The sequence below is a fragment of the Acomys russatus genome, chromosome 29 (genome assembly GCF_903995435.1).
Source record: "Acomys russatus chromosome 29, mAcoRus1.1, whole genome shotgun sequence".
NCBI lineage: Eukaryota > Metazoa > Chordata > Mammalia > Rodentia > Muridae > Acomys > Acomys russatus.
The window spans coordinates 47,476,478-47,489,136 of record NC_067165.1 but is presented as its reverse complement, the minus strand read 5'-3'; the positions used below and the strand labels follow the sequence as shown (position 1 = coordinate 47,489,136).

Genomic DNA, 12,659 nt, shown 5'->3' with positions numbered 1-12,659 from the left:
TTGCTGCCTAATTTAATCAATGCTATTCTTAAGGCTATTCAGTGTTTCTGAGAAAAAAAATTCTGTCATTTTCCTTGGCTTCTTTCAATCTTTGAAACATTGTTAACTAGCTCGTTGGTAGACTGAGCTGTCTGTACTTCCTGTTTGAGAGCCAGTGTCACTTCAATAGTATCCGTTATGAAAGCAGTGACTGTTAGGACAGAGGCAATTAGCAACCCTACAAACCAGTGGTTCTCTGCTTGTCCATTGCAGCCTCTTTGGGGTTGAATGGCCATTGGAAAACACAGATTATGATTCATAACAGTAGCAAAATTACAGTTATAAAGTAGCAATGAAAATCATTTTATGGCCGGGCGTGGTGGCGCACGCCTTTAATCCCAGCACTCAGGAGGCAGAGGCAGGAGGATCACTGTGAGTTCAAGGCCAGCCTGGTCTACAAAGTGAGTCCAGGACAGCCAATGCTACACAGAAAGACCTTGTCTCAAAAAAGAAAGAAAGAATGAAAGAAAAAAATCATTTATGGTTGGGTCACCACAGCATGAGGAGCTGTAATAAAGGGTATCAGCATCGGAAGGTTGAGAATTGCTGCTATAAGCCTTTTAGTTCTAGTTTTTAGCATTGTCAATAAGTTTCCCAGTATAGCATTTATATTTTCTGAAGAATGCTCTTCTTTTAGTTTTATAGGAATAATGCAACATACATAACACATGATGGAGGGCTGTTTTAATATCATAAATGTACAGTGTGAGTCCAGGACAGCCAAGGCTACACAGAGAAACCCTGTCTCGAAAAAACAACAACAAACAAACAAAAATACCATAAATGTAGAGTTAAAGGTGTTATCTGTTAGGTCCAAAGTGGATCCTCAAAATGGTAGTGTTGGTAACAATGCCCCAAACAGAGCTCTGAGCAGGTAAACAGGATTGGTATTGAGCAAATAGAAGCCTAAACTCAGCATTCCTCAGGGATCTGGGAAGATGGGTTTTTTACTAGGAAAACCACTACAGTAATGTACATTGGGCAAGACTGTCTAGTTCCTGATCAGTCTGAGCAGCCTGGATCAGCTCAAAGACCCCACCCAATTATCACATAAAACCCATTTGTTCATCCAGGCGTGGTGGCACAGGCCTTTAATCCCAGCACTCGGGAGGCAGAGGCAGGCAGGTCTCTGAGTTCGAAGCCAGCCTGGTCTACAAAGGGAGTCCAGGACAGCCAAGGCTACACAGAGAAACCCTGTCTTGAAAAACCGAAAGAGCTCCCCTACCCTAAATTCCAGCCAATCAGCTTAAAATGCTTTGTCTATCCACCTGGTTACACTGTGCTCAGAAAAAAATTGATTCTTCTTGTGTTTAACTGGTCAAAATACTGTAATGCTGCCCTCCCCTTGCTCCCCACCTGGTTATGGTTTTTCTTATAAAAAGCCAGCCTTAAAAGCAAACCAATGGGCCGGTGGTGGTGGTGGTGGCGCACGCTTTTAATCCCAGCACTCGGGAGGCAGAGGCAGGCGGATCACTGTGAGTTTGAGGCCAGCCTGGTCTACAAAGCGAGTTCAGGACAGCCAAGGCTACACAGAGAAACCCTGTCTCGAAATTCTTTTTTTGGCCGGGCAGGTGGTGGTGCACACCTTTAATCCCAGCGCTCAGGAAGCAGAGGCAGAAGGATCTCTGGGAGTTCAAGGCCGTCTGTTCTACAGAATGGCTCTAGGACACAAGCTACACAAAGTAACCCTGTCATGAAAAATCAACAAATACCAAGGCTACACAGAGAAACCCTGGCTGGGAAAAAAACAAACCAAACCAAAACCCAACAAATAGAGTTGGGCATGGTGGCACATGCCTTTAGTCCTGTGTAGACGTGCATGTCCTGGCTCTCTGCAGATGAGGCTGGCCTCCAATTCACAGAGATCTGCCTGCCTTTGCCTCCTGAGTGCTGAGATTACATGTGTGCACCACCATTGCCTAGTGTCTAAAGGGTTTTTTATCTATTAGTCACAAGACGTTAGTTCCAAAACAGAAGTGGGCAAGGAATGGCTGTTCTAAAGGACTAGAAGTCGCCATGATAAGTAGCCAGTTAGTTTCTGGACCTACAGCATCTCAGTTTCCTCACAACACTGCACTCCTAATCAATCACTCGGTCTCTGCAGACACAGCTTGTTTCTGGGAGTTTTCATTTACGGGGACCACTTGTCTTGGCCACTGCAGCAGTGAGTAGCATAGGAAGGCGGGTAATGGGAGGCAGAGACAAAGCGCTCTGGGTTCACCTCAGGGAGTAACAATTTTTATTTTTCCCATCCCTGTGGAGGGTGTGGCTCAACTGCTTCCTAGCTTGCACACTCTCTCCCTACAAGCCTCTTAAGGCCATGAGGCATGAAGGAGCTTAAACAGCCTAAAGACTCTAATGGGAAAGCCCTACGAGTCGTCAGAGAAAAATTGGAGATGGTCCCACAAGTGCCCACCTTGGACTCTTATCCTCTGGGCTTGGGACAGGGGCCCAAGGACGTTGGATAGGAGGAGGTGAGTTATCAATGGGGCCGCCCTGAAGGCTCCATCTGGTCAGACACTATGGTAGCAAGACTGCCAGCTTCCATTATTCCTTGCTTCTAGAGACAGCCGTGAAACACTGGGATAGAGGCGGGCCCTGAAGAATGAGAGAGTACATGTGTAGCTCCGTAGAACATACAAGCACGCTGACGTAAAGCACTGTCTCCTAGAACAAATGCTTCCAATAACAGCCAGAGCTGCAACGTGCAGTAGTTGAAGGTGGCCGTGCAACACGGCTGAGCACCAGACCCAGGACTCAGAAAGAACTGAAGTGTAGCATCAACCAGGTCATCCTGGTGAGTAACAGAAGTCAGCATGGTCAGGGTCCCCAAGTCTATGCTGAGAATGAGGAAGCCCTATGCTGAGTCCCCAGGCCAACCCCACTGAATTTGGTGGCTCCCATGTCCTTAACATATTTAGGACAGTGTAAGCCTTGGCTCTTTTCAGTTCACAGAAGCCATGTGTGCTGATTACCTTTTTGTGTGTGTGTGTGTGTGTGTGTGTGTGTGTGTGTGAAATATCCCCAAGCTACTGTCATTCAGGAAGCATTTGAGAAAATGCTCCTGTGTCACAGCTCTGAGGGGGAAAGGTTCCCTGGCAGGGCAGTCAGGAGTCCTTTTACCTTACAGCTCCCCACCAGATTCACCAGAAGGTAGGTCTGTGGGAGCATTTTCCTGATTAATAATTGATGTGGAAGCCGGGCATGGTGGTGCCCACCTTTAATCTCAGCACTTGAGAGGCAGAAGCAGGTGGATGGATCTCTGTGAGCTCAAAGCCAGCCTTGTCTACAGAGTGAATTCCAGGACAGCCATGGCGACACAGAGAAACCCTGTCTCAAAAAACAAAACAAAACAAAAAAAAACAAATAATGATGTGGAAAGGCTCCGGTCACTGCTGTTGATGCTGCTGCCCCTCTGACAGGTGGTCCCGTGTGACATGAGAAAGCTGAGGGGCTGGAGAGATGACTCAGTATTTAAGAGCACTAACTGCTCTTCCAGAGGACCCGGGTCCAATTTCTAGCACCCACATGGCAGCTCACAACTGTCTGTAACTCCAATCTGACACCCTCACACAGATATCTGTGTAGGCACATAAAATGAAAATAAACAAATTACTAAAAAAAGAAAGAAAGGGAGCTAGAGAGATGGCTCAGTGGTTAAGAGCACTGCCTGTTCTTCCAGAGGTCCTGAGTTCAATTCCCAGCAACCACATGGTGGCTCACAGCCATCTATAATGTGATCTGATCATATTGTAAACCTAATAAATAAAGCTTTTTGTTTTGTTTATTTATTTTATTATTTATTTTTTTGTTTGTTTGTTTTTGGAGACAGGGTTTCTCTGTGTAGCCTTGACTGTCCTGGACTTGCTTTGTGGACCAGGCTGGCCTCGAGCTCACAGCAATCTGCCTGCCTCTGCCTCCTGAGTGCTGGGATTAAAGGCGTGCGCCACCACTGCCCGGCAATAAATAAATCTTTAAAAAAGAAAAAAAAAGAAAGAAAGAAAGAAAGAAAGAAAGAAAGAAAGAAAGCTGAGCAAGCCAGTCAGCAGCACCCCTCCATGATCTGCCCTTCTGTTCTGGCCACCAGGTTCCTGCCTTGAGTTCCTGCCCTGACTTCCCTTCATAAAGCACCCATAAGCTGTAAACTGAAATAAACCCTTTCCTCTCCAAGTTGCTTTTGGTCACGGTGTTCCATCACAGAAGTAGAAGCCTAAATAAGACAGCAATGCTCTCAACTTCAGACCCAGGTCTCTGCTCCGGGGCTCCAGAGCAGCTTCCCCTGTACTCCCACTCAGGCCCGCCCTGACCCTAAACAGCTTTGGTGTATCCATTTGTATTCAGTGGTAGCTATTTCTTTCCCGGCACAGAATTCTCTCTACCTGCAACCATGAGTAGAAGTGGGGAAACTGTAGTTCCTTAGAAGTCCCTAAGGGTGGCTTTTCCCAAATAAAACTCAATGTTGTCAATCTTGCCCTTGCTTTTCTTCTCTGCGCATCTAGGACACTTGGGGTCTCTGTCCCACCTGGAGTATTTCCTTGCCTTTCCTCCATCATTGGTCCCACCACGTGGTCACTTTTGGCTAATCTCTGTGTCTGCCCACGAGGGTCCCAGCACTGTGTGCATTTCTCATCCATGAACTCCACAACCAAGCAAGGGGCTCCAGCTCACTGCCCTGGTACCATGAGCTCTGGCAGTAGTACTTCTTCAGCAGGCACCACTATGGCTGGAGAAGTCAGCGAGAGCCCGCTGATAGCTGTAAGTTTCCTGGAGGGGGTGAACCTGATTCAGAGCCAAAAGTCAGAGCCAGACCCAGAGTATTTCATGTGTGGCCAGCAGGGGGCGGGGGGGCGGTGATGGGCCATCGGGACCCGTATAGGATGAACAATGAACAAGCCTTTATCCAGGTTAATGTTTTGGTTGACTGCATCCACAGACACGTGAGTCCCACAGCATGACCTCCACGAATCCTCCATAAACCAGAGGCCTCTCCATCCTTCTACCGTATGAAACCACCTCCAGACTCACCTTTTTCTGCTGGTCCACCTTCCTCTCTGGGTTCTGCCTCCTCCCCTGCCGCACCACAGCACCAGCTCCCCTTTTGGGTCCGTCCCACTGAGGCCGTGCTCACCTAGTCTACCCTTGGCCCCCTGAGCTCTCTATTCCCCAGGGTTGGACTGAGACATGATTTCCGGAATAATGACTCAGTTGGTGCCGAGCGACAATCACCACCACCACCATAGCAGTGCAGGAGCCGGCCACCGGTTCAGGAAGGCGTGCATCCTAATGCAGAAGTGGCTATCCCAGGCCAGAAGCCACACTGCACAAAAGAATGGGGAAAGGCAGTGTACCAGTGTGCAAGGGTGGACTGGCACCAGGTGCTTCTGGGGCCAGCCATAGCTCCCGACCTGAGCGGTACCTGCAGCCCAGGGCATCTTGGGGTCTGGGATTTCTCGAAGGGGTCAGGACCGGGTACCAGAAGAACTGCCAAAGGTGGAGGAACCCTGGGACGCCTCAGGGGTAGCAGAGCCTCTCTCTGTATTTCCCTGAAGGGCCACTTTGCTGACTGACCATGACTGGAGTTGTGGAAGACATCCAGGAGTCTGCCTCAGTCCAGATAGGCCTGAGTTCCAGCAACGGAAGGGGCATTTGAAGAGCCCAGTAGCCTGGCCCAGTTCCTCGCATCCAGCTAAAACATGGTTGCAGGGCTCTGACAAGCGACTCTATGGGAATTTGTGTGTGCCACAATTCCAGGCACTCCGTATGGTCCTGTGTATGACCTTAGTGACAAGGATAGGGATAGTCTGAGCCTGACTTGTCGTGTACTTTAGTCCAGCTTCCTTGTGTCCTGTCCTTTAACACTACCCACTTCAGGATGGTCTGGGATCTGGTCCCTGTGATGATTCAGTATTGTCTTAGCCACAATGGATAAGGCTTGTGGAATGAAGACACATGTGATATGCTCATGTGACCATGTAAGCATTCTCACATGCCTGGCCCCGCCAGTGACACAGGTGTAGCTCCAATGTATGCATCACTAAGTGTGACAGGGTGCAATGTCACAACCTCACGGGACATAGAAGATCCTTACCCATCACAGATGGCCTGTGGCTTTGTAGCATCTTCAGTGAAATTCTCAGTTCAGTGTCTTTGGCACTGGGGCCAGGGGTATGAGGGAGTCCCCCAAAGACAGGCCCAGCTAGCACCTCTCTAAATCAGCTCCCTGCCCTAGGCAAAGGCACGGCTGGCTAGAACAGGAAGTACCTTGGCTGGGGAGTCAGAGGTGAGGTGGCTGAAACCAGCTCAAGCTGGAAATGGCCTGGGCTCTCCTGGCCATACTCACCTGGTAGGTAGTACAGGATTCCTAGGGCTAGCGGCAGAACCTGCATGGCTGTGAGGTGGACAGGGCTCTGCTTGGCCCTCATGATACTAAACTTTGCTGTTTCCGTATCCAGGCTGGCCTGGAGAAGACTGGGGATCTGTTGGAAGGGCCCTGTGGTCTGTAGGTTTTTCAGGCTACCTACTGGTTCACAGCTTTATGGTGTTGGTTTACAGGCAAGTCAGGGGTTACCATCGCCCTTGTGAAGCCAGGAAAAACGAGTGTTGGTTCTCGCGCCCTCCCACTCCCACTGTGATCCAGTTAGGTTACTTGAGTGGAGGGAGGCTTGATTGTGGGGTTGTGGGGTGGGAGACTTTCCAACAGGCAAACTGAATGGTGGGAGACTGAGGGGGTACACAGAGAAACAACATTTATACAAAATAATTTATTTTAAAATGTACAATTCATAATGGCCAGGGATAGCTGGCAAGGTCCTGCTGCGGTATAAGCAAGTGTCCTGCCTTTTCATTTTCACTCTTAATCAGAAAACTAGCTGGTCAGCATCCCCATCAAGTGGGAGGGTCCAGCCCTTCCCAGAGAAGGAACTGGGGAGGGTCCTGATAAAAAGAAAGGATGGCAAACCTGCTGTTTTGGCAATTTCGGGAGGCCAGGGGTCTGGCCAGACATACCTAGGTTCCTTTCCTCATCTGTATGATGGTCCCAGGGCAGTTTCTACAAACCTATAGTTCATAAAGGCTTTGAGGACCATTTTGCCCCCCACTGGCACTTAGTCCTGGAGAGTGAGGGACACATATGTGTCCTATATCAGGTTCTGGGGGGCCAACTAACATCTAAAGCTGCTGTGTTCTTGACCTCAGTGGGTCAGAGACCCATCCACGAAGCTGGTGGACTAGCTGGCCTTGCCCAAGTGGTGACCTTAGTTGTTGGCTAGGGGCCCAAGGGTGAGGGCATTGGTGGTGGCAGTGACAGTGGCAGTGGCTGTAGGTGGCCGGTTAAGGCAGCGCAGATTTCCAGTTTTGAGCGCACACTGCACAGGCCAGAGTACCACACAAAAGAGGACCAGCAACAGCACAGAAACCAGGGCTACACGACGCCAGTCCGCAAAGCGTGCCCAACAGCGGGCCAAACGGCTTCGGTTGGGTGCAGGGTTCTCAACAGGTACTGGTAGGGTAGGCTCAGCTGGTTTGTTCAAGCCTACATCCACACTCACAAAGCCACTGGCCTCTCGGCCAGAAGCGTTGGGCAAGGGGCGGCAGCACAGTTTTGGTGCCCTCAAGCCACACAGGCTCCTCCTTCTGTAGGTGTGCTGGCATCTTGGCCTGTAGCTGACGACTGGTGCGCAGTGCAGGAGCCCCAGCAGCAGGCACAGTGGTGGGCTGCCGGCAGAATGGGCAGGGCACAGCATCTCTGCCAGGACCGCCTGCAGGCTGGGCAGCTGCCAGCCTAGCCAAACACTCAAGGCAGAAGACATGAGAACAGGAAAGCTCCTTGGGTGTCTTGAAGATGTTGTCGTAGCCTGAGAAGCAGATGGAACATTCCAGTGGGGAGGCCACCCTCTCTGAGCCAGGAGTACCAGGGGACCTGGGGCTGCCAACTGAGGCGGGGGACTTGGGCACTGTGCCTGTGGGGCTGCTCTGGCGGTGGGGTAGCATAGCTGTGTGCCATAACCGCTGGCCCGATGACATAATTATTAGCTGTGGAACAGAGACCAGACATTATGAGATGCCCTTTTCCTGAAAGGTCAGCCAGTCATTACACTCTTTTCTTACCCAGCATCAGACCCAAAGATTCCAGTGAAGGGGGCTAGAGAGATGGCTCAGAGGTTAAGAGCACTGCCTGCTCTTCCAAAGGACCCTGGTTCAATTCCCAGCAACCACAGGACAGCTCACAGCTATCTGTAACTCCAAGGTCTGACACCCCTACACCAACACATGCACATAAATTAAAATTAAATAAAATATTTTTTTAAAAAAGAGCACTGGCTGCTCTTCCAAAGGTCCTGAGTTCAATTCCCAGCAACCACATGGTGATTCACAACAACCTTTACTGAGATCTTCTGGTGTGGAGGTGTACACACAGGCAAAACATTATAAACATCACAAATAAATAAATCTTTAAAAAAAAGATTCCAGTGAAGGGCACAAACCACATGTATGTACTTTCAAAATTCCACCCATGTCCAAACAGTAACCGGTCCTCTTCCATTTATTACAAAGTCAAGAGTACCAAGCCCTAGGCATGGACAGTCCAGATGGATTTCAAAAATAGAGGCCAAGTGCTAGGGGCTGTCAACACTGATGGCTGGATACCGATTGCCCATCCTTTCCCATGCGGGTCATGAGAGTGGCCCACTGTAGCTACTACTTATGTCTGTGTTTTGCAAGGCTGAACCCATGCCACAGAATAATCATAACAGCTCCTCCATATGGAAAAGGCATCTCCAAGGTGGAGTGACTTAAGCAGGGTCTTCTGGACCAGCGCCAATTGGAAGCTGGGCCCTGACCAGGTAGCGTGAGCTACCTATGGCTCTGGATCAGGTGGAAAGGGTTTGAACTTGACCCTGGTGTGGGCCCTGGTTTGCATGGCATACATCTGAGTTCCAGGCAGCTGTGTAAGGATTCTGGGGTCTTTGGGCGAGCAGCTGGGCCCATAAAGCTCTGAGAAACAGGAAGGGCCTTAGTTGAGGCCCAAGAAGTTTTTGAACGACTGTAGTCTGGAATCTGGGGCCAGCTTGTTTGGAAAGGAGAAATGCCAGAGACCAGGGATCAAAAATGCTCCTTAGCCAGTAGCCAGAGGACACCCGTGCCCTGTTCTGCCAATGTTAGTCACACGGCTGCCTCTCAAGAAGGTGGAATGCAGAAGATCCAGGCCTTCTTTTTTGACAGCTCACCCCACTTCCCTGAGAGGAATCCTAGAAACACGCTGACCATTTAGTACTGTTTGCTTACCTCCCCTGGGCCAGGACCACACCTCAGAAGACATAGGCATTCAGACCAGAGAATATTAACTACAAAAGCCTTGGCCTTAAAACTCATGGATCCCAGCAGCGACAACAGAGATGACCCTTATCCCTGTTTCATTGGTCAGCTCCATGAGTGAGTAGAATGGCTGAAAGATTGCTGAGTCATCGCTGGGTCTATGTGAATCATCTGACATCACTGTGACATCATGAGGGCCCAACCTTCTTGCATGCGATGTCACCACTTCCTGGAAGCAGCAGTGGTCTTGGCAAAGTCTGAGAGGACCTTGGGTGTATCCTCTCCTGACCGGTGCTGCTCACAGGACTGGTTCCTTGGCACCAGGCCTCACCTTCCACGAAGGGGCCTCACCCTGAGACTGCATAGGCGAAAGGTGAGGATAGGCTGAGGTGGCCTTACCTGGTAGCTGGGGTCAACAGTTCCTTGGCATGATCCTCTCCACTGGCAACAGCAAAGCTCTGCGTCTCTAGGCTGACTGGCTCTAGAAGAGCCTGTTTCCCCTCCTCCGGGTCCAGCCTAGCCTCTGCTCCACCTGGCAGGTGTTCCTCCACAGGCTAGCAGCCAACAGCCTTCTTGTGGCACCGGTCTGGCTGGAGCACCTCTTCTGTGTGTATGTGGGAATGGGAGGTGTGGTGCCTGTGTTCATCCAGGAGCTGCCTGACTGAGACAGGTATGAATTCTCAGGCCATGAGCTTTGAAACGGGGTTATTTATACCCTCCAAGTCATGGTGGCTGGGGGTGTGGCTTTGAACGGCATGAACATCAGAGATTGGCTAGTCCTCTTCCCTGGCAGGCTCAGAATGGGTGGGGATCCAGGGGAAGGGTTAGAGCCAGGATTCATCTAGGATCAGCACAGGCCCCTGGTGTAGACTGAGTAGATGCTCAGGTACTCAAAGCTTCTTTCCTTTGAAAAGCAAGTGCGCTCAGCAGAGATCCTTCGTTGAGCCTAGTGTACTCTCAGACACAGCCCAGTGTGCCCCTTCTGCCCCGTCTCCACCTGTGCCCACCAATGTCCTGCCTCTTCTTCCTTCACCTCACAACTGCTTCATGCAAAGCCCTCACCTGCTGCCGCTGATGCATTTAGGAAGTTGGAAGTCGGGGTGCAAGGTCAGGGTCAGGCCTGGACCACAGCCGAGATGCTGGAGTCAGTTGAGGATACTAGGGACCCAGGTGAGCACTGCCTGGGTACCATTTGTTCATACTTGAGGAAGGAAGCCTCTATCTTCAGGTGCCCTTGGAAAGATAGACTCTCAAGAAGCTTTGACCAGGTGACACAGTAGAATTATGAATTGGTGGCCAAGGGGCATCTAAGGTTGGGGCAGGGAGTGCCACACTGGAATGGGATGGGTCTGGGGACCGTATGATAGGCAGCCCCTTAGTCTGCTCCAGGCCCACTGACTAGACTCAATAACCCCGGTGGACATTTCTTTTCCCCACCTACTTTGGTCAGGCCAGGTTCTTCCCTGTCCCTGAGTTTAGTTGTCCTCCGGTGCAGTGAATTGAAGGGTTCTGAGACAGGAGCTCACACATAAGCCTGTGGGGGGGGGGGCATGTTGCTGGAAGGGACCTCATCTTGGTGGAAGTGCTGACCTTAGGTACTCCTACCTGCAGGTACTCAACGGCTACCCAATGGCCCAGATTCCCAGAAGCTGTCACAGTTTTGCTTCTGTATACTTGTATGCTCAAGGCCAACTTTCAAGGGAGCTAAAATATGGGGATTGTGGGAGCCTGGGGACAAGGTCCTACTGGAGGAAGGGGCCTGAGCCCTGGAAGGAGCGCCCCTAATTCTATGAGTACAAGGGACCAAAAACAGGGCCCCCCCAAAATAAAAAATAAAATAAATAAAAATTAAAATTAAAAAAAAAAAACAAAAAACAAAAAACAAAAACAGGGCCCAGGGAAGCAGGGGCTTGAGAGAAAATGAAGGACCAGAGAGGAGATGGGCAACTAAGACCTAAGGAGGGAGCTGGGGGCCTTTGATGAGGGGATCCAGGATTACAGAGGGCATGAGGGTGCTATGGAGGGAAAGCTGCTAAGGGCCCAGCCCAAGATCTGTGTAGCGTATGACTCTGTGTCACATGCTGCCTCTAGGAAGCTGGAGTCCCAGGTGTTCTGGGAACAATCTTCAGAGGGCTCCTGGGAATACCCAAGCTCTGAGGTCACCAAGGCCACCCAGTGAATTGTCAATGTCGAGAGGCAATGTGCTGTGAGGCCTTAGGAATCTATCACACCTCTCACAGCCTGGGCCTTCTCCCAAGCTTGACCTCAGGGGAAGTCAACTCCCAGCTGGCAGAGGAGCCAGGACTTGGAGGAGCCCCAGCCAGTATAAAAGAACCCAGACTACACTGTCTAGGGCAGTAAGGTCCGTCTTGACCCTATCTTAACCAGCAGCAAAGTAGCAGCAATTGCCAAGCAAGTGACTGTGTGGGTGTGCACATCAATATACTACCACCATTGAGCACATGTATGCATTTATGTTTGCATGGCCCACAAGGCCAACCTTATTTCCTATCTCCTCACTCTGGGTTCCACAGCCCTAGTCTTTGGTTGAGGCCCTTACTGACTCCATCCTTGTACCAAAGTGGTCACACTCTCTCAGCAGTACCCCAAAACCTACCCTGACTACAGTCCTCACTACCAAGGCTATGGACCTGGCAGCAAGTGTCTGATGATGCACTGTTGAGAAACAAGGTATGGCTCTAGCACATGAGGCCTTTTAGGACCAGGACTTTTCTTAGGTTCTCAAGTCTTTTTGTTTTTCAAGACAGCGTTTCTCTGTATAAGCCCTGACTGTCCTAGACACACTTTGTAGACCAGGCTGGCCTCAAACTCACAGAGATCCGCCTGCTTCTGCCTCCCGAGTGCTAGGATTAAAGGCATGCGCCACCACGGCTGGCTAGGCTCTCTGCCTTAAGCCCACCCTTCATCTCTGCTGACCATTATGCTCCTCCATAGTGCCAGGCACCAGGAGGCACATGGAAGTGGCCGGAATAATCTGGGGGTTCCACTTTGGAGTGCATGGGCACTAGCTACTCAAGACGTGCTGGGTGAGGAACCATCTGTGACCCCAGGAAGCCACTTTGTATGCTGCCTTCCCTTGTTGCTATCAGCATCCCTTTCCACTCTTCTTTAGAAATCATACTGGGGAGCTGTAACCCTGAGGTGCTTCATGCTGCCTAGAGCACCGAGCCCTGCAGTAGGCCGAGTGTTAAGCTACTCCACATCCTGTCTCTCAGAACAAAGGATCTGGCCCTGGAAACCAACATTTTAGCCTGACAGGATCTTACTCCCCAGCACTTTTCTGA

At 50.4% G+C, this 12,659-nt stretch overlaps 1 protein-coding gene across 1 annotated transcript; it reads right to left on the bottom strand.

Annotated features, from left to right (window-relative positions):
- Positions 1-7,201: 7,201 nt before the first annotated feature.
- Rnf223 (ring finger protein 223) lies at positions 7,202-10,197 on the bottom strand. Its single transcript, XM_051171419.1, is given in 3 exon segments — positions 7,202-7,640; positions 7,642-8,070; positions 9,754-10,197. Coding segments are annotated over 2 exon segments (768 nt in total). The 5' UTR covers positions 8,062-8,070; positions 9,754-10,197; the 3' UTR covers positions 7,202-7,292.
- Positions 10,198-12,659: the final 2,462 nt, after the last annotated feature.